The 20,538-nt window shown below is 38.6% G+C and overlaps 1 protein-coding gene across 7 annotated transcripts in view; it reads left to right on the top strand.

Annotated features, from left to right (window-relative positions):
• The window catches only part of LOC127579062 (breast carcinoma-amplified sequence 1-like), a 97,868-nt gene extending 85,225 nt beyond the window's left edge, over nt 1-12,643 (top strand). For all 7 annotated transcript variants that reach the window (XM_052031697.1, XM_052031693.1, XM_052031694.1 and 4 more), the window contains 2 exons: nt 4,972-5,256; nt 10,497-12,643. In XM_052031697.1, the coding sequence (XP_051887657.1) occupies nt 4,972-5,256; nt 10,497-10,571 (360 nt within the window). In that variant the 3' untranslated portion in view covers nt 10,572-12,643. The remainder of the gene's footprint in view (nt 1-4,971; nt 5,257-10,496) is intronic.
• The last annotated feature ends 7,895 nt before the right edge of the window (nt 12,644-20,538 follow it).

The raw sequence follows: 20,538 nt of genomic DNA, 5'->3' as shown, positions 1-20,538 counted from the left end.
ACTCTTGAGCAATTATGTGTCCCATGAAGGCAAATCAAAGTATTTGTTTAATTGGTTTGCCATTTCTTTGTTCCCATTTTAGATTCTCCAGTTGCAACATTTGTCTTCACTAATCTTTTTTTCTCTTGTTACAAAGTTATGGAAGCTTTTACAGTCTGCTTTCATGTTCCTCGAAAACTTATTCTCATATTCTGTTTTTGCTCTCTTAATCTCTCAGTTGTTTTTTTCCAGCTGAATTCTAAACTACTCCCAATTCTCAGGCTTGCTACTTTTTCTGGCAAATGTATATATGACTCCTCTTTGGATCTAATGCTGTCCCCAGCTTCTTTCGTTAGCCAGGGTTGGATCGCCTTTCTTTTGTGCCAGAAAGGAATGTGTAACTGTTGCTGATCCTGAATTTGTTCACTAAATGTTAGCCATTGCCTGTCCACTAATGCACCTTTCAATGAAGTTCCCCAATCTATCATGGCCAACTCACTGCTCCTACTTTTGTAACTTCCTGTTTAGATTTGAAACCCTAGTTTCAGATTGAACTTCTTAATATTTATCCCAATAAAGAGTTCTCACTTTTCCCTCATGGGCTGATCTGTGGAAAAGCATGGTAGCGTAGCGGTTAGCGCGACGCTATTACAGCGCCAGCGATCGGGGTTCGATTCCCGTCGCTGTCTGTAAGGAATTTGTACGTTCTCCCGTGTCTGTGTGGGTTTCCTCCGGGTGCTCCAGTTTCCTCCCACATTCCAAAGACGTACGGGTAGGTTAATTTGGGTTTAAAATGGGCGGCGCGGACTCGTTGGGCCAGAAGGGCCTGTTACCATGCTGTAAATAAAATTTTTTTAAAAATTTTTAAATTTAAAAAATTTAAATTTAATAGCTCACCCAATTTAGACACAAGTCCCCAGCAGTTTGTGAGGAGAACTTTGCAAGGTTGACTGGGTTGAGGGCAACGTTGCTGTGGATAAATTTGGTGCCCAGGTCAATGTAAGTCGTCTACCTGTTTTTTATTCTTTTTTAGTTCGAATGGCTTGCAAAGCAAATTTAAGAGTGAACCATGTTGGTGGATCTGGAGTCACACACAGACTAGACTGGGTATAGATTGCAGATTTCCTCCATGAAGGACATTAGTGAACCAGAAAAGGAAATGACACCCACGTGAAGGTGAATTGTGACAGCAAATGTCTAGCCCATTTTCTCCATAGAATTTCAACATGAAATGCACACAAATACACTAAATCTGTGCAGATGCTTTTCTTTAGCACATTATGCATATAAAAAGCTGGTGCAATGTTTTTTTCCTAATCCATTCTCTAGGCTAAAGAATGTTTTCACGTGGAGAAGAACAAAATTGGAGCAATAAGGCAATCAACAATAAATTAAGTAGAATATTCAGAAGAAACTTTTTTTTACTGAGGGCACAAAGGGAATGTGAAATTCTAGCAGAGGGTGAAGGATAGACACCTAGATAAGCAGATGAGAAAGAAGGAGATAAAAGGTTAACTGATAGACTTAGATGAGGAGGTTTGAGTGGAGCATAAATATTATAAATGAGTCAACTGGGTCAAACGGCTTATTTCTGTGTTGTAGATACCATGTAATTCTATATGATTATCTCGACCATGTGGATGATACAAGATCCCCCACTGAACAAAAAGGATGTGGAGCTGTTGCACTGTTTTAGCATTGAGGCAGTGGCTGATACCATCAAATGTAATTAAATGATCTACAGAAACTGAAAAACAAAAGGGATATGTTTTCTATAAATACTTAACAAAGGCTGAAGCAGAGTATTCCTTGAAGGCTAGCTAATGTACACAGTGCCTTTTCCAGCTGGGTACCGAAATCATATAATCTTGCAGTCTAATGCCGGGATCAGTATTGTGCAACTTGATAATGGTTTTTGAAGTGCTCTGTAAAACAGGCTTCTAAAATGGGTATCTTCAGCTGCTGACTTGTATATTAAAGAGAGCTCTTCGACAGTAGTGTTTTTAACATTTCTGCTGACAGTAGTGGTTTCAAGAATCAAGTGTATTATGGACATTGTAAATGTTTTGCATTTCTGGAAATTGCCAAAATTCTATTGTTAAATGTGTTACCAGAAATTTCTGGAAGAATGTGACAAACATTGCAGGCAATTTTGTTCATTTCTTGTGTAGCACCTCTTGGCTAATGTGAACACATATGTCCCTACTTCATGCTAAATAGTTAAATTGTTGCAATGCTTTTCCTTTGTTGATCCTGCTCCTTCACAGTTACCAGGGCTATTTCTTTGCAGTCCTCCTTTCTGCATCACACAGGGACTCTTTTCCCAGTTGTCCTTTACACATTTATCCTCCCAGTCACTTCACATTTGAGCTTCCTTCCATTTCAGGCTGACACTGCTCTCCAGTTCACATTGACATTCATCACCTTCCTCTCTTTCTTGATGCTGATCACATTACAAAGCTGCTCCCCAGCACTTCTGTCTCCTAATCAATGGCATGGCTGGAAAAACATACAAAACCCAGATCCCACAATACTTTCATAAGATCAGAATTTCCCACCCACAGTGATTAGCAAGAGTAAGTTTAGTGACTGAAGCAGCAGAAGAATCATTTGAGAAATAGAGTGCGTAGAGGAACAGAGCAAGATGTATTCCAGGGGTATAATTTTTCACAATATGGCACTATACTGCACATAAATATAAACATTTGATTTTTCAAGCAAACTATTTGTAGTCAAAACAAAAATACTTATCATAGTTAGCATAAACATGTAGAAATGTCCAGATCTGGTATGCATTCATGTGATCAGCCTGCATGTGGATTATTACCATGGAAAGGAAAATACTCATTTCTTTAAAAAAATATTGTAAAATATGAATGCCATTTCCATTTTAAAATGTATTCTAGATCCTGTTTACACAGACTGTTTAGCAGTTTCTAATAAACTCCCCATTGGATATCTGTTCCCTTTTTATTCCTAAATTCTAGCCAAGTGAATTCAGATTGGCAATAGATTATGTTTTTCTATCTCTGATAGAATAGAACATTCTACTCCAGCTTTCCTGGAAATTTTGTGACTGGCAGTGTTTAGCTTCCACTCAAGCCTTAGCCCAAGGCATTGTTAAGTCTGTTAATGCCATCATTTCCTACCCCAATCACACATTACTCTCTCTGCCACCCCAAATATATTCAGATCACTTTCCACACATATGCATAAAACCACAAGCCAATCTTGCATTCTTAACACACAGTTTTGTTTACATTACCCTATTCTTTGTCTCTCTAGCCTCTCCTACAACCTTGGAAAACAAATAAAACTGCAGATGCTGGAATCTCAAACAAAAACAGAAATGCTAGAAAAAGCATCTGTGGAAAGAGAGACTAGTTAGCATTTCAGGTTGGAGACCCAGAGTTTTGATGAAGGGTCTTTGACCTGAAATGGTAACTCATTTCTCTTTCCACAGATGCTGTGTGACTGACTGAGTTCTTCCAGCCTTTCTGTTTCTGTTTCCCACAAACCTATCCTGTTCCACTTCCTTTCTGCTTCCTCATCTTATTTTTCCTTCCACTAAAACTAATGAGATTAAAATCCCTTTTTCTCATTATTATTCCACTAGCACCATCAAGGGTTTCAACCTTGCCCAGATGTTGCCTATTCTTGCAGTACAGACTACAGTAAAATTCTGATGATTCACTTTCCTGCTATTTGGAAATCCCAGTGATTCAGCATCTGGCTCATCAGAGGATGTTTCCTGAGTGCTCTTAAAACTCACTGGGACTGCTTTGGCTGTGCCGTCTTAAAACTCACCAGGATCCCATTTCCCCCGCTCCTTTGAAACTAGCTGGAGCCCCGTGGGCCACACGTCCTTGAAATTCATCAGGGCCCCATTTCTCATGCTCCCTTGAAATTCATAAGGACGATGTTTCCTATTTTCTCTTGAACTTTTCCTTGGCCCCACTCCCTGCGCTCCCTTGAAACTCACTGGGACTCACGTTTGCCATATTCCATTGAAACTTACCATATTCACTGGAAAATTTATTATAATAATATGATATTGTGCAATTTCTTTAAGGTGAATTAAGAGTGTGATGGGGGTATTAAAAGGAATAACTTCCAATAGTGCAGAATATCTGGCACCTCCAAAGTCCTAAGCATGCTGGAATAATGGAGTTCTACTGAAACTTATTAGCAATTTTTATGTCTTGCACTGTACTGCTGCCGCAAAACAACAAATTTCACAGCGTATGTCAGTGATAATAAACCTGATTTTGATTCTATTGTATTTCTATGCCAGAATTGCAGAAATCCTTCTAATTTTTCCCACCACATCTCCAGCCACGTTTATTCCTCACAATTACTTCTTTTCAAGCTGTCCCTCAGGATCCACAATGACTTGCTTCCGTTTTGGTGTTATGGTTTTTGACTTAAGTCATGAGGACAATGTGGGAACACAGACTCTTCCACTGATAAGGAAATGTGCATTCCTTGTGCCATTTTTGCTGAGTTTCTGTGCGGTCCTGATGCATGGACTTAAGGTGTTGAATACCATTCCAAATGCTCCTTCTCCACTTTGTGCTATCATGGGATGAACGATTCCAAGAAGTCAGTGGACATGATGCATTTTATTAAGGAGGCTTTGAGCATATCCTTGAATCTTTTTTTCTCTGCCTGGTAATTCCTTCATGTGACAAAGCTCAGAATAGAACATCCATTTTAGGAGTCTGGTGTCTTCCATGCACATGACATGGCCCGCCCAATAGAGCCAACTGAGTGTACCTTGATATTTAATGTTGGGTATGTTGGCCTGAAGAGAACACTGACATTAGTTCACCTATCCTTCCAGTGAATTTGGATATAACATCAGTAACCATATGGCATGCATTGTATTATAGTTTACTGATACTGCAAAGAAAAGTAATATGAATCAATCTATAGCAAGAAGCTTTCAAGCGATAACTCAAGATTCTGACAAAATGATTGCAATCTTTTCAGGAATCAGGCCTGACAGATGACCCTGCAAAGAAGGAACTCGAAATAGGAGAAAATTCAGTGCAACCACCAAAAAAGGCCAAAGACAATTCAAAACAGAAAAAGTCAGTCTCAGAGGGCAATCAAGAAGAAACTCGGAGAACAAAATCTTTGGAAGCCCTTCCTCCCACACAGCAACCAAACACCATTTCAGAGCCAATACCAAATGGCAGTAATAATAAAACCAAAGAAACTACTGAGAAGAGACCGGAAAAGAAACAATCATTTGGGATGTTCCTAAAACAGTTGGTATGTTAAAAGATCAAACAAGTATCTGAAGCCTTTCCAACTTAAACATTTAGAAACAAAACTAAATGTATATTTATCATTTTTAATTCATTGTGGAATTTGAGTTTTGTCAAATTGTAATGATAGGTTTGCTTCTGTCCCAAGCCATTTTATCCTTCCAAAGTTTCTAATAATTTTGATTTATATGTAATATATACTGATGGGTTAATGAAATAATTTTAGGGCTAGCTATATTTTACTGCAAAAAGGAATAAAAGTAATGAAATTCATGTAATTGAAAAATTCAGCTTCCAATAATGTTTCAGGGCTCAGACCTGCAAATAATGCAAGCTCTACTGCATTTAGAAAAAGGGATGCATTTTCTTATTGACTGGCCCATGCATTCAGTTTTTCTTTCTCCTTGTCTCAATTCCGCCACAGTGGTACAGGTCTAAAGATTGAAAATTAGTGCATAAATGGCCTACAAATGGCAACCCTGCAGTTCTTGTCACCTATCTACAGGAAAAATATCAATAAGCTTGAAAGAGTGCAGAGAAAATTTTACATGGATGTTGCCGGGACTTGAGGACTTGAGTTATGGGGAAGGGTTGAATAGGTTAGGACTTTATTCCCTGGAAAATGAGAGGAGATCTCAGAGAGGTATACAAAACTATGAGGGGTATAGATGGGGAAAAAAACCTGCATGCATTCACCCTAAGGTTGGGTGAGACTAGAACTAGAAGACAAAGGTTAAGGGTGTAAGTTGAAAATATATAAGGGGAATCTGAGGGGGAACTTCTTCATTCAGAGGGTGGTGCAAGTGTGGAACGAGCTGCCAGCGGAAGTGGTGGATGCAGGTTCAGTTGTAATTTTTAAGAGAAGTTTGGAGAGGTGCATTGATGAGAGAGGTAAGGAAGGCTATGGTTTGGGTGCAGGTAGATGGGACCAGGCAGACAACCAGGTCGGCATGGACTAGATGGGCCGAAGGGCCTGTTTCTGTGCTGTAGTGCTCTATGACTCTATTACTCACATTAAATTGACACTGCATGGAAACACATGGCAGCTTTGTGCAAGCTCCCCAGGCCAACAATATTCCATCACACACAAGACTTAAGGTGCGGTATGTAATAAAACAGGAGAAGTACAGGAAACTTATCCAAAGGCCTTTCATTCACAGGCTTTTGTCATGGCAGAGTAGGACCTCCAGAGGAAGTCAGCACTGTTATGAGACAATGGCTTACAGGAGCACAGAGAGGTGAAGGGTGGACAGAGGGAGTAGTGAGCAAAAAGAAAATCATGGAAAAAGGATTGCAGAGGGCGAAGCAAGTGGATTGCAAGATGGCGAGGTTTGGTCAGGGAGATGCTTGGGGTACTTGTGTAGAAAAGGGTCAGTGTAGCGGAAATGGTCAGGGAGAGAATGAAGCCCAGAGGCCATCAGTGTCAAGGGGAAAGGTCCATGGGAGTAATCAATAAGAAAGAATAATTAAGAGAGAAGCTGCCTGGAAAAAGATAGATGCATCAGACTTCTCGGCAACTGCTCACCTCAGGTCAGGACCCCCGTGAACACTGAAGCAAGCCTTGTCCTTCCAGTTAATGCCAGTCTTACTATACAGGATCCACACTCTGGGTTCCTCTCTGTAGCAGAACAAAATGTGCCATTTGATATCACAGTGCATGCCCAGCAACCTCAGTGTGTTTAAGCATCAAATGCACAGAGGACCTGTGTCTGCTGATTTTAGGATATTCATAACAGCAGTTTTTATAAAATTCCATCATGAAACATATATAAATAAGCGATGCTGCATGAAAGAATTTCTAGGCTAAGATGCTTCCAATCCTATGCCACTGCCACCCATGTCAGTGCAGATGAATGTGTTGGATTAGTTTACAATGGCTACCTTTCAATGCAGCCCACTTCTTATACATGAATTTGATTATCTGATTAATCAGATTATAACCAGGTTTAAAGCTACTCACTAACATGCTGCATTTAAGCATTGTAAATCTATTTAACCAATACTGAATATGTATGTACATGATTCATGGGTCACTAGTTTAGGTGGAAATAATATATTGCTTTATAATCTGTGATCATAACACAATACCCCAACTCCTATCACAATACAAGAGCTGTTTAACTCTCACAGTTGGCCTTGTGTTTAGATTTTCCTTCTACTTTATGAAGTAATCCCCTATGAATATGTATCTAAAATCTGGAAAAATACACCAGATATAACAAGAGCTGGAGGCCTAATGAAAGAAGAACTGAAATATCATCGAGAGAAATAAAGGAAATTCTCCTAGGATTATCTTTGGCCTCCGACTCCACAGTCAAGAAGAAAGTTGTTCGCATATTTATAGCTTTTGATTAATAACCAAAGAAACTGAAATTAGTAGACAGTTTTATCATAAAATTTTATGGTCAATCATCATTTTTAATTTTATAAAATAGACATTTCAAGTACAATAAGAATGCATTCTTGCTACTAACATCATTTGTTTACCCTTCATGCAAGTTACACCATATTTTGATGTTTAGCATAAAGCAATGATGTAACTTTAAATGATGGCAGAGTTACCATTCATTACCACACTGGTAATGAACACATTAAGGGACATAATGATTATGATGTCCAAATTGAATTATTAGATCTTATCACTATTCCTTTCAATGGTATTGCTCTGTTACATATTTTTAGTGTTTTGCTGTGCAGTTTCCACTTGTTCTCCTCAATACTATTGTGAAAGTTTAATTCCCAGATTTTGTAGCTTTGTTAATCTCATCTGTGGATCGTTTGGTCCACACAATTGGTCTCAGCATCCTTGATTAGTGTGGGGACCATCTAATTGGACTTTTGTTTCTGGTTGTTGTTGAACAACTGCCTGCTTAAAGGATCCAAGTGCAGATGTCAGAGTGGCAGGACTGTGATGACCTTCATGGTTAAATAGTCTGCTATGACTCATTGTAATGCTCACAGAAAAAATAATGTCAGTTTGTGCAAGGTTCAAGGATAATTGTCAGTTTGGCACAGAACTAAAATATTCATAATAAATTTTCTCCTGGAACAATGTTGTTTTTCTTTGAAAAGAACCAACTGTTCTACATTTTCCACAGTCCAGTAACCTTGGTTGAATGCTGCGGATAATTTCTGTTTAATCTGTTTTTTTTTCAGTTCAATACATCACTAGTGTTGCTACACTATGGAGAGTAAAATAAATTAAAAGTAATTCTTTGCTGAGTTAGCAGATCTAAAGTAGGGCAGTGGTAGAAATGCCAGGCTGGACTCAGAATTTCTGAGTCAGGCAATGGAAATCGTTCAAGGCTCCCGGTCACAATTGCCTAGTATTGAAAACATGCATGTGTGAATGGCATGGGAGGACAGGATTAAACTCCACAGTTAAAGAGATCTCCAGTGTGCACTGTCATCCACGAATAAACTTGAGTGGTCAATATACTGGAGAGCACCCTATTTGGAACTTTCAGCAAGGAGGGGAGAAAATTAAAAAGAAATGTATAATGTTAAATTTCTGATATACAAGGTTTAGACAGGGCAGGTTGAGAAAGTGGTTAAAAAAGCTTATTGAATCCTTGTCTTTATTTATATAACATACTTATGTTGAATCCATCTCAACCACCATCCCTGGCCCAGACCTTAACCATATGTGATAAATATTGCACGGCAAACCATTAAAAATATACGAAACAGCAATACCATGAGCAAAAAACTACAAGAGTAGGGAACTCACGATATAAGGATAAAGGGTCCTGATGCAGCACTTCAACCTGAAACATCGACAATCCCTTTCTCCCCACAGATGCTGATTGACCCACTAAGTTCCTCCAGCAGATTGTTTCTTGAACCTTTATGTAACACTGTTTCACCCACAACTGGAGGGCAGTGTCCATTTTTGTATGTTGTACTCTGGAAAAGATGCAAAGGTTTTGGACAGGGTGTAGAAAAGATTTACTGAAGTGATTCAAGAGATGAGTGAGTGTGGCTACATGGATAAGTTGGGGAAGCTGGGCTTGTTCTCCTTGGAAGAAAGGAATTTGCAAGGGGGTGTGATATTTGAAATCATGAAGGATATGGAGAGGATATATGGAGAAAATCTATTCCCATTGGTAGAAAGGTCAAGAGCCGGAAGAGATAGAATGAAAATCTAAAAAAAACTGCAGATGCTGGAAATCTAAAATAAAAACAGAAAATGCTGGAAATATTCAGAATCAGAATCAGGTTAATTATCACTGACTTGGATGTTTTGTGGCAGCAGCACTTTGCAAAGACATAAAATTACTATAAATTACAAGATAAATAAATAGTGCAAAAAATAAAGGAATAATGAAGTAGTGTTCACGGGTTCATGGACTGTTCAAAAATCTGATGGCAGAGGGGAAGAAGCTGTTCCTAAATCAGTGAGTGTGGGTCTTCAGGCTCTTGTACCTCCTCCCTGACAGTAGTAACAAGAAGAGAGCATGTCTCAGATGGTGAGAGTCCTTGGTGATGGATGCCGCCTTCTTGAGGCACTGCCTCTTGAAGATGTCCTCAACGACAGGGAGAGTTGTGCCCGTGATTTAGCAAGTCAGACTGCATCAGTGGGAAGAAAAACAAACATGATGTTCAAAAATACATATACATCAAAAAATATAGTCAAACATAATAATTGGCAAAAGAACCAAAGTGACGTGAGGAATGGTTAAAGTCTAGAATGCACTGCTGGGCTCAGTAGTGCAGTCAGAATCAATTGCAGCATTCAAAGTGGATTTGCATAAGTATCTGAAAGGAAAGAATTTGGAGGGATCTAGGGAGAGCATGGGGAAGAGTAGAGGGCCACACAGTGATGCTCGCTCACAGCTCCAGTCACCAAGGTTCAATCTTGACTTCTGGTGCTGCCTGTGTGGAGATTGCATGCTCTCTCTGTGTCTGTGGGATTACCCCGTGTGCTGTGGTTCCTCCCACATGGTTAGTCGGTTACCTTGGCTGCTGTAACTTACCCCTGGTGTAGAATCAGAATCAAGGGTTTGTTGATAGGCATGTGAGAGAGAACAAGTTACAGGAAAATAAGTAGAGGAATGGATTGATAGGATTGCTCTGAGATCTGGCATAGACTCCATGGGCCAAATGGCCTCCTTCTATGTCATAAGGAAATATGATAATATCTCTTCTGTGATTCCCAGTTCACCAACTATTAAATCATACAAAGTTTGTTGAAATTGCTACTGTAATTATCAATGTCTCCATTTTCATCTTGCTGCTTTACAGGGAGGGAAGAAGACAGCAGATGCTGCTGTGCAAACAGATCCTGTTGTTATCCATCCTGCAGGGAAGGCAAAGTGATACCGTGTCTGCAGCAGCACCGCCCCACCCCCAGGAAGCTTGGCAACATGCTGTACTACTTGGTGAAATCACATACCGTACACATCTCTGACTGTCCCTTTTGTATCTGTTAGCACTCAGGCCATGCCTGAGAACATCATCCTAATTGTAGTTCCAGTTAATTGATTAAGGAACTTGCAGCAAATATCTGAACTTTTTACCTTACATTGATAGATTTAAACTACATCATTTTCTAGGTGTTAGATAATTTTGGAAATGCATATATTCACTAATGGTATTGGCAATTACTTTTTAATTATTTTTATAATAACATCAGTTACATTACCGGACAGCATGCTGCTTTAACTATTTTTCAAGGCACTTGTGCTTCATAAGGTTGAAATACCATCACAAATCAGCAATATTAAGCTAAAGTAATTCATCACTATTGTCATCAACTTGTTACCTTGGAACACCCAATGAAGTAGAAAAATAAATTGCTGGGGGAGCTCAGCAGGTCAAGCAGCAACTGTGGAGGAAAGGGATGGTCAATGTTTTGGGTCAGGACCCTGCATCTACAGAGAATATAGAGGGAAGATAGCCAGTATACAGAAGAGAGGGAGGGGTGAGACAGAGGCTGGGAAATGATCGGTGGAACCAGATGAGGGTGGGGATGATGGGCTGTTGGAGCCAGATGAGGAGGGTGAGAGGGGAGTGTAGAATCAGAGGCTGGTAGGTGATAGGTGGAAGTACTCCCCTCCCCTACTGGTTTCCATCTGCCTAATCTCCCCCAATCTTCTTCCCCAATCATCTGTTTCCACCTATCACCCACCAGCCTCTGTCTGTACACTCCCCCCCCTCCCCCAGCTGGCTCCATCCGCCCAGCACCACCCCACCACATTCATTTGGTTCCCTATCACCTACCAGCCTCTGTTTCACCCCTCCCTCTCACTTCTACCCTCTACACTCTCTGTCCTTATGCAGGGTCTCGACCTGAAAAGTTGACCATCCCCTTTGCCTCCACAGATGCTGCCTGAGTTCTTCCAGTGCTTTATTTTTTGCTTCAGCCTCTTGTGTCTCCACATCCAGTGATGTGGTGCATTATAATGCAGTGAATGTAAAACATTTCACATCTTTTGTCATTAATGACCTTAATAGTGGCTGACAGACAAGCTTCAGAGAATTCAACTCAAGTCAGTAGTGGGATGCAAAGTAGCTAAGTCAGTACTTTGTGATCTGCCTCCAAAATTCATTCCACTGAAATTCAGTCCATATTTAGTATTACCAACTTGGGATAAATTTCTGTGCAATTATGCATGTGTTGCATATATTAGCAATAAATACTATGTACCAGGTTTGTGATTAGATTTGGGATTACATTAAGTCTTAACATTGTTATATTAAATCTTGTTAAAAACTTAATTGAATGAATGCTCTTAAAAATGCTTAACCATTACCACAGTATAACCAAGGTGGAAGAAACATCATTTAGGCTGTGTCTGTACACCAGGGGGCAACAAAACCTTAATTTGAAGGAAAGAGCTTTTGGTTAGTTTTCGCACTTTTATTTTTGGTGGATTTTATTTCAAATGATCTCAAAACAGACACACGTTGGCATGATGATAAAAAATAATTATTTCTGATACTTTAAGTGTCAAAAGTTGAAGTTCCCCAGGAATATTTTGAGAATAGCTCAGTGCTTTGTACATTGAAATTTATTGTATAATTTGACCAATTAAATTAGATGACACATTAGCAGTAAAAAAATTAAAATAAATTAAATGAATAATTATTTTATGCTTTAATATTCATAGCTAACAAAACTATCTTTGATTAGTTTCTGGCAATAGGAGTTGAAAGTTAAAACCAGAAAAAATGTTATTTTACTGTAAAATAATTATGCTATAAAGCTTTCATCATGTGTTAATTATGCTATTAAAACATGCAGAGAACTAGGAATTGTCGCCAACTCATTACGAACTGTTTTTCCTTTGGGCACTTCCTTTAAGGCTGTGTGCTTACATTCTTTCTGATTCATTTGTACACAATTCATTATTATTTAGAGCAATTAAAATTATTTTTACTGTTCAAAACCCTATTGGTATTCCTGCATTTAATAAAATAACCATTTTATCAGATTTATATTCTACTTTTAGCAGTTCTAACATCTGTAAAATGTTAGCTTTATTCAGTTCGCTATTGAAATCGATCAGTACTTGCTTTATAACCTCAGACATTTTGTAAATTAACTACTCACATGCCAACCAAAATGTTATCAACAATACATTAATTTATATCTAAGAATACACTCCTTTTTCATGGAAGAAAAGACCCTTGCAGCATTTTCTTCCACAGGAATCTAAAATCCTCCAGTATATTATCCAGACTGCATATCCTCATTTAAGTGCTTATGCGATGAGTGTGAACAACCTCATTAAATATGAGATTCACAACTTGCCAGTTTTCAAACAGGTATTCCAATCGATTATCGGGAATTCTGCTTGATTTGTACACTCTGAGGCAAAAATGCCACTTTGATTGAGATCAGTTAATTTCAGCACAGCAACAAATGCAGCAATTCCTTTGCTTGTTTCTCTTAATCCTATTGTCTCAGATCTATTTAAGGAATAGAATGTATGAATCACCACAGTCCTTCTGTAATACTTTTATAAGAAGAATATTACGTAGGGTTATTTTGGATTGGAAAACACTCCAGGCCAAAGAAACATTTCCAGAAATCAGCTTTAGAATATGTATTGAGGATTTACGCCCAATGGTTTCTTAGAAATTTAAGGAAAAATACTGGGAGTTGATTAACAACACACGAGCTGATAAATGCCAGAAACTAAATTCATTAACATTGAACTCTAGTAAATGATTTGGTTAGAATAAGTGTATTTCTTTATTGGCTACTACCAATGACATTTTATAATATGAAATGCCATACATAAAAAAAAGGAATTCCTCAAAGGATTAAGTTTGGCGGTTTTGCTGCACTGAATTTCAATTCTCAGAATCTGCTGGTTTGAGGTTGTTTCAGATATTAAAAAGCAGATATGCTTGGCTCGGGAATTGAACCTAATTTGGTTTTAAAGGGGAGGTAACCAATCCACTCTAAGTAAGTGGGTTGTTCATTTTAAAGTTGCTTTCAGTTTAACTTCTTCTTTCAGTTTAATAAACTTTTAACCTTAAGTGTCTCAGTATCCCCAGTCTTATGACATCCAGCAAAAGGAATTGAATACATGACATATGTACTTTTACTGCACTGCTTGTGATCCAGGAGAAGAACACGGGATGTATCTAGGATAAGCTTACGGGAATCTGTTTCTCCACCCTACCACCCACTATTTTCTTCCCTTTCCTGAACATCCTCACCACCACCCATAACCACAAACTAGTACTGGGTGCATCCCTGCAGTTAACATCTCCCCAAGATTTGTTATTAACCAGGCGCACCTTCAAGTCTCATCGATTATGAACTTGTGAATTTAGTTTCCTGCTCAATAGGCTTCCCAGCTGTTAATCAGTCTGCCCGTGGGACTGGACCACACCAAATTGAAACGATCCTTTATTTCTAACGGATATTCGGCAACCATTATTCTAGATTCTCTAATTTTACAACAGCCCCTCCCTGCCTTCCTGCAACAACTTGACTCCTGCCTCCAATAATTGCTAGCTCTCTAAAGCAGCATAACTGACATCGTTCAAAGGGCAGGGGTGCTTCTATGAAATCTCATTGTGGAATGAATGGATGACACTTCAACATTATTTTAAATTCAATAGGAAATGCAAACAAGTTCCAGTGTCTTCTATCAAACATCCTGGTGAGCAGGAAACAATGTAAAACACCTTTTAAATAAGGAGAAGGATGAAAGCTGTTTCATTGTTTCACCTGACATAGATACTGCTTTTTTTAATATAAGAATATTTTGCTTGGCAAACAGATAAATCCCCATGTTCTACTTTATTCTGTAAGGGTGCCTTTAGTTCCTGACTGAGGTGGCAACTCTTTATGTAACTGGGAAATTTGCACTATTTGTTTGTGGGGTGAATTAATAATCATGTCTGATCCTCAACTGACTTCTGGCAGAGATCAGTGGACAGCGTTCAGAAATGAAAATTATCTATTTTTCTCCTCTTAATCCAGTTATATTAGTTGAGGTCCAGAATCAAATCTGAGACTGTCTGAAAAGCAGAATCCCTATCCAGATGTGTTTTAAGTTTTAGCTGAACCAACAATGTTACAACTGTTCCAATACAGTTATTCTTTATAAAGCATCACAACAACCATACAGATGATAAATGATGTATATTCCTGAGAACACAAGAAAATATTAATATACAGCAACCATGCTATGATATGATTTAATTAGGAGTTAATTCTGCCAAAAGGATGAGTTAGCAGTAATGATTCTAAATCCTTAAGGCACCAGTATCTCCAACACTGAGCAATCCTTTCGTAATTATTAGCTTGTTATAGATATCATGTTACAGTTTTAAACTGTTTCTCTTGCAACCTTAGACAGTCCTAAATTACAGAACAACATGTTTCTTTTGCTATTAATTTCTTATCTAATTTTCTGAAGGAAATGATGTGAAGGAGTAGAGTTCCATGAAAGCCACGATGGCAAGCCATTATGAGGTCTACAATCATATTTAAGCTCATCTGCTTTGGTAATCTTTTCTCCTCAATGCTGCATTAAACATACTCTCTACTCTGCCAAAAATAATCAATTTAACCCTTAAATGCGGATTATGTTTAAAATTCACATGAGCCTACCATTTCATCACCAGCAAACTTTTCATTCAAATGTATGGCAGAAAATTCAATATACTCAGAAAACAGTCTATTTACAGTACGTTTCCCGATAAGAGCATATTGCTTTCTCCAGGAAAACAAAATGTTGTAGGTGGAGCATACTTACAGAAAAATTATGCACCTTGAATCACCTTCAGTAATTTACTGCAATGTGAGCAGTAGGCTAACTTGCAAAATAAATTAGCCAATCATCTCCACTCATCTGTGTGACTAAGATTGCCCCAACATGTAGCCCAAGAGCACATTAATGGAGAAGGGGTGCAATGGGAAGGGCAAGAAACTACAGAGTTTTTGACACAGCCCAGCACATCATGGAACTCTGTCTATACAGCTCTCGCTGCCTTGGTGAAGCAGCCAGCATAATCAAAGACCCCACCCACCCAGGTCATTCTCTCCCCTCTCCTATCAGGCAGAAGATACAGGAGCCTGAGGGCACAAACCACCAGGCTCAAGGACAGCTTCTATCCCGCTGTTATGAGATTATTGAATGGTTCACTTATACGATGAGTTGGACTCTTGACCTCACGATCTACCTTGTAATGACCTTGCACCTTATTGTCTACTTGCACTGCACTTCTTCTGTAGCTGTGACACTTTACTCTGTATTCTGTTATTGTTTTTACCCTGTACTACCTCAATGCACTGTGTAATGAATTGATCTGTACAAATGGTATGCAAGACAAGTTTTTCACTGACAATACTTTCTCACAAGTGACAATAATAAACCAATACCAATTGGATCAATTGGATACCTTGATAACAGCTCAACTAAGACTGGACCATCTACTGCAAAACCTTATGACTTAGACATTTCATGGGCCACATGTGTGCCACAGAATTCTACAAAGGACACATTGCATGATATCACAATGCATGACTTGTGCACTGTATGTTACGAAACACCTGGTCTTGCCCTACGTGCCCAAAGAGTAGCAGATTTTGATAAAATTCGTTTCCATTAAAATGTTGTATTACCTAAGAGAATTTCCAAGTAATCACGTCAGGAAAAAAATGACTTGCACATGCATACCTCTATTTACATCTTCGTGATGGTCCTAAAGCATTTCCCAGCCAGGGATTAGTTTTGAAGAGCATTCCTGTGGGCAAAGTGTGGTACACCATTCTTTGTTGGAAAAAATAGATTCATAGCCAAAAACAAAAAGCATTTTGATGATGACATCAGTCAGACATTGAAAAACATCACTCTGAAGCAAATGGAGCAATCATTTTCTATGAACTATAGGAAAGGGAGAATGCAGATGAGTCAGTGTCAGGAGAGCAGAGAGCTCAGAAGATGTTTGAAACTAAAGGATGTTACAAAGAAAGTACTAGATAGGAGAATGGAGAGTTTTTTTTTAATTAAAGAGGCCAAGTAATTTATATTTCAAGCATTGGGGAACTGCGAGTCAGCGCAGCTCAGGATGGGAATATTTTTCAGCAAAGAGTAGAATACTGACATGGTTTTGGATGAGCAGCAGTTTATGTAAGACAGGAAGCTGACATGGAGGGGATTGGTGGTGGAGCCTTTATAATGACAGGCATGGTTGAAGGTCTCAACAGTAGATGATGGAGGTAGGAGCAGAAGTGAGGCTGAGAGAAAGTGACCCAGGTGATGGAGAAGGAATGGATTCAAAGCCCACCTTCTGTGGATCCGTGAGATTGCTCAGCCTTTGATCCTTGAGGTGACCTCTTTGGTCACTGACAAAGTTTCCGTCTTCTCAAAATTTAACCCAAGCAGCTTAAGTCTCATCTGTTTGAACATTGTGCAAGTATTTTCATAGCATGCTGGTGTGGAGGAGTTAGAGAGGTGGTGAAGGGATAAAGCTGGTGTGCATGTGAAACTTGCCTTATTTGGTGGATGATGTCATCCAGCTGCAACAACACATAATTGCGGAAGAGCAGAAGGGGTTTCTGTGGAAAGGAAATGGAAGTTAATTGGAAAAGAATTTATTGAGAAGAGGTTAATGAGAGAATTTGGAGAGTGTGGGAATGAGAGAACCATTTACAATATCATTTAGTATGAGGAGCAGAAAATGAAACTGGGTAGGTAGGAGTTTAATGAGAATTGGTGCAGGGACAAAAAATAGCTATCAGATGAAATAAGCTTGTGGAAACTTGAGCTGGAACTTTATGGTTAACTTTGTCTTCCAGGAATATCAAAGAGTAGTTAGCAGATTTGCAGAGGAATGTGAAATTGTGTAGTATGATGTGGTAATAGCAGATCAGGAAATTAATGATTAAACAAAGTTTATTATGGAGCTGGCAAGCTATGAAAGCTGATCTATATTAAATTATCCCAAATTCTGTCAGCCACACCTAATTCTGTCACCTGCTCACCCTTCACTCATGCCCTTAGTGATCTTTCTTTCTCCAAAAGCACCGAATTTAAAATCCCTCCACCACCTCACCTACCCTACCTCCATACATTTTGTAGTTTACTACTGTGGCCCTCGTGTGCTCTCATTCTTCAACCCACTGCTAACCTGGCTTTTCTCCTGCAAGAGAATTTTGAGCTGCCTTTGAACTCATCACCCAAACTTCTCTCCATCTTCAAAAGTCTACTCTGTGCAATTCCGTCCTCCTAAATCACTCAGACCATCTTTTTCCCTCTCTTCCTTCCAGCAACCGTCCAAAACCTCTCATCAAGGTTCAATCTGCTGAACATCTGGCTAAATATCAGTCTGAAAGTACTTCTCTTATTAAACAACATGCATATATTTTTTTTCAGTTCTCCAAGCCCACTGAATGTTTGGATTCACAGAAAATTTCACTGCATAACTTCTTGCTATTTTCTGAGAGTAATGATTTCTATAAAAACTTAATTTAGAGGGACCTTGCTTCATGTCCAAAGGGCTTCTTTACAACTTACATACAAATTGAATACCAGGCAATGGTAGTTGTGGTCAAATTGTCATCAAACTGGCTGTGCAATATGCAAGCTTTAGCACAACATTCACAAACAAGACCAGCTGAACAAGTGAAACCGGTAGACAGTCCAGTACTAACATTACTAGAATTCCTGCTGCACCTAGGTAAATCAACATATTCTTGGAACCATAATGCATAAATTATGTGCAACCTTCAACCTGTTCATAAATTATGGCAGATAAGAACTACTTAACAGAAGTGGTAAAGGAACATTACAGCATGATTGCAAGTTTTCTGTCACATTCACGTTTCATGAAATCACTCTTGGGAAAATAGCATCCAGGTACCATTTTCATAAACAGTTATTAATAAAGCAGTTTAGTTTAATGTCTTCATCTGAAGTGCAATATTTTACATTTCTTCTCATTTTAAACCCTTCTAGGAGGGTTGTACTTGAATTCAAGGGAATTCCTGTAAGCCAAGGTCAATAGAACTACTATTCTGAAAGAGCATTCTATTTCTTTGCTATTTTCCACCCACCTCCCCCCTCCCTAAATCACTTAAATTACAGCTAATGCACTGCAAGCATTCCAAAATGCAGGGGATTCATAACATCTCATACATTATGTAGTGATACCTATGCAATTTTTTACATAAACTACCGTCATTTTTTTTAAAAAACACAAACTGAAGGATAGAGAGTGCTTGACATAAAGTAAGAACTAAACCCAAATAAAGTCAAAATAGAACTTCTTGGTAACTTGAGGCCTCTGAATGAAGCAGCTATTATTCTCCATAGGAAAATGATTAAAATATGCCAGTGTGCAGTGAGTATGCATACTTATGTGTCTTGTGACATATAGGACTCCTAATGAATCAGTTCCTTCACAAAAGCGGGGAAGAATACTGAAGAGTTTCTATTTTTCTAATAATTCACATTCGGGATTTGATAGCATGTTTCATGGGAATATTTGACTGCATTGGGCAGCACAGATGACCCCCAAACTGACCTCAGAAACTATCCACTTCCAGCAGATAACTGCAGTCAGGAGCAGTATCCCAGACTAATTTGGTTGGCTGAGGTTAAAAACCTTAGTTCAATCTGAGGATGAAACCCAGGGACACTGTTGATTAATAGTGTTTTGCCCCTTCACCAAATAAGCCCATTCAGACATCAGGTGAGGTGATCCTTAATTTTTAAAAATGCACATGGTATAAAAAAAACTTCCCAAAACTTTTTGAACCACAACCATTATAAACTGTTAACTTTGGGCAGGAGAATATGAGGGGTACTGTAAATAAATTATTTTTATTTATTTGCTTTCACTGAGTGCTCATCATCTTAGTTCTCTACACTAGGTGGCAGTTTCCTTTAAATAGGATCTATTCTCTGGAGAAACTCTCACTGAAGATCTGCATGTGTATTTTCCAGCTTGTGAAAAGTATGTTCTGATGGATGAGATTTCCGCTGGTGTAGATATACAGGAAGTTACATAACTAACATCATTTTATCAATGGAAATACTCTGTCATCCAAAAGACTGGACTATCCCTTTTAAGAGTTATGACTATACATAGCAAATATTGTATGTATCATTTATTTGTCTGTTGCTAGGTAATCAATGGAATTAAATTGACAAAAGCTTCATTATCTGATAAATCCTCTTATTAAAAAGAACTTCTTGAAAAAAGAATTTCACAGCTATCCTGGGACTGGAAACACTTTTGACTGCAAAAGGTTGAAAGTACTTTCCTGTGCTACTGTCAGCAAAGGTAGAAGATCAAATGATAGGAAGATACCATCAACCCACTTCCACATCATTTAGCAGTGAGAAGGAAGCTGCTCTATGTGCCATTGTAGTAAGTTGCCACTATAACAGATATACCAAGCACATTAAATGGGATCATGCAAAATGATGCTTTGTGAAGAAACTCCTTTTGCAAAGGTAGAAAACATTCAAATGCTGGAAATTTGAAATAGAAAGCATAAGGAAATGCATTATATAATTGACAGCATCTTAAGAAAGATAGGCTGATGTTCGGGATGGTAGCAGGAATGCTATACTTGCAGAGTTCTGTCAGAGAAACCCAATTGAAAATTGAACCTGGCATTTTTGAAAAACTGACGGATCTGCTCTGCATTTATGGAATTTTCTCCTCCAACCTTCTTTCTTACTAGTTCAATATTTGGTCTTTTTTTTTAAGGATGCTATGTACAGAGATTTTCTTTAGGCCCCCCTTAACTCACTTCCTCATATCCGTTGCTTAATCCAGGAAATAGTAGAAAAGATCACATGATCAA

This window comes from Pristis pectinata, chromosome 16, assembly GCF_009764475.1.
Source record: "Pristis pectinata isolate sPriPec2 chromosome 16, sPriPec2.1.pri, whole genome shotgun sequence".
Lineage (NCBI taxonomy): Eukaryota > Metazoa > Chordata > Chondrichthyes > Rhinopristiformes > Pristidae > Pristis > Pristis pectinata.
The sequence above is the reverse complement of the archived record's forward strand: the minus strand, read 5'-3'. Positions and strand labels throughout refer to the sequence as shown.